Source organism: Phaethon lepturus, unplaced genomic scaffold, assembly GCF_000687285.1.
Source record: "Phaethon lepturus isolate BGI_N335 unplaced genomic scaffold, ASM68728v1 scaffold47375, whole genome shotgun sequence".
Lineage (NCBI taxonomy): Eukaryota > Metazoa > Chordata > Aves > Phaethontiformes > Phaethontidae > Phaethon > Phaethon lepturus.
In genome coordinates, this window is record NW_010540691.1 from 1443 (window position 1) to 2525 (window position 1083).

Here is a 1083-nt window from a genome sequence, read left to right on the forward strand (position 1 = left end):
TTAACCTTGTTCATTAACTGCAGCTGGTTTGGCTAAGAATAACTTTTTAAGGCACAGATAGGAGGAATATGAGAGCTGAATAACAACGTAAATGGAATACTTTGGGTTACAGGTCCCAGTTGACCCAAGTGGCATGGACCAAATAGCGTCCTCCTCAACAGGGAATGAGCTGGTGGTGTTGGCACACATTCACCGGCAGTCGGGGCTTGTTGACAGTCATTCTGAGTGATATAAAGTGTGCTAAGGAGGAAAGGGAGTGGTTACTCTAACTTTGTATCTGTTTGTTATAGGCAATCATCAAATATTTACAAGATCAAGGAGTCCTTATCCTCCTCACATCCTCTGCCTTGGCACAAGATGATGGTAAGACATGGCTGCATAGAAACCAATATCTGCGCTTAAATAAAAAATGTGCTTAAACCAATGCTCTGTTTTAGAGATGGAGGATGGGCACCCTCAACCTAAACAAAACCTCTTGCTTTCTTTCATAGGGTTCACCCCTAAGGAGCCCATCAGCCTCCTGGCCCTGTTTCTGTTCACCTCATCCCGGTCGGTGTGCCTGAGAGGTAGGGAGGTTCCCTTTGCTGGCTTCGGACACTGTGTTTTGGGTGTGGGATCCTCACCACAGGGTTCTCACAGACATGTTCCTCTTGAAGAGCTGATTTCTCTGCTTGGAACCACCTACAGCTTTAGCACAAAGGATGTTAGGAGAAAAAAGTCCCAACTCTCTGGCTATGCTGCATTTTAAGCCGATCTAAACCAGGTTCCCTGCCTTGCCCATTCGCTGCACATCTTTGCCTCTTTACAGGAAGATGATGGGAGTGAAAAGTAATTACTTTTGTCCCTCTCAGCCAGTTTTCAGCAACATCCACTCCCTGAACTGTCTTATGTGTGTGCATGGGAGTCTGACTCCTGCAGAGCCTGGCTTACATCCCTAAAGGTACCGGAGCTATGCTCAGGGACAAAATGACACGTGGCACTTGCTGGGTCCTGCATGGAACTAACAGGACTTGCTAAACCAGCAGGAAAACAGCCCTAAAAAAATAAGTGAATTGTTTCCTGCTGCGATACACGTAGTATGGG

At 46.4% G+C, this 1083-nt stretch overlaps 1 protein-coding gene across 1 annotated transcript in view; it reads left to right on the forward strand.

Annotated features, from left to right (window-relative positions):
* Positions 1-290: 290 nt before the first annotated feature.
* The window catches only part of LOC104621113 (protein FAM208B-like), a gene marked incomplete at both ends in the record, with an annotated part of 9042 nt that continues 8249 nt past the window's right edge, over positions 291-1083 (forward strand). Inside the window, 2 exons of the mRNA XM_010287513.1 lie at positions 291-363; positions 492-566. Coding sequence (XP_010285815.1) covers positions 291-363; positions 492-566 — 148 coding nt within the window. The remainder of the gene's footprint in view (positions 364-491; positions 567-1083) is intronic.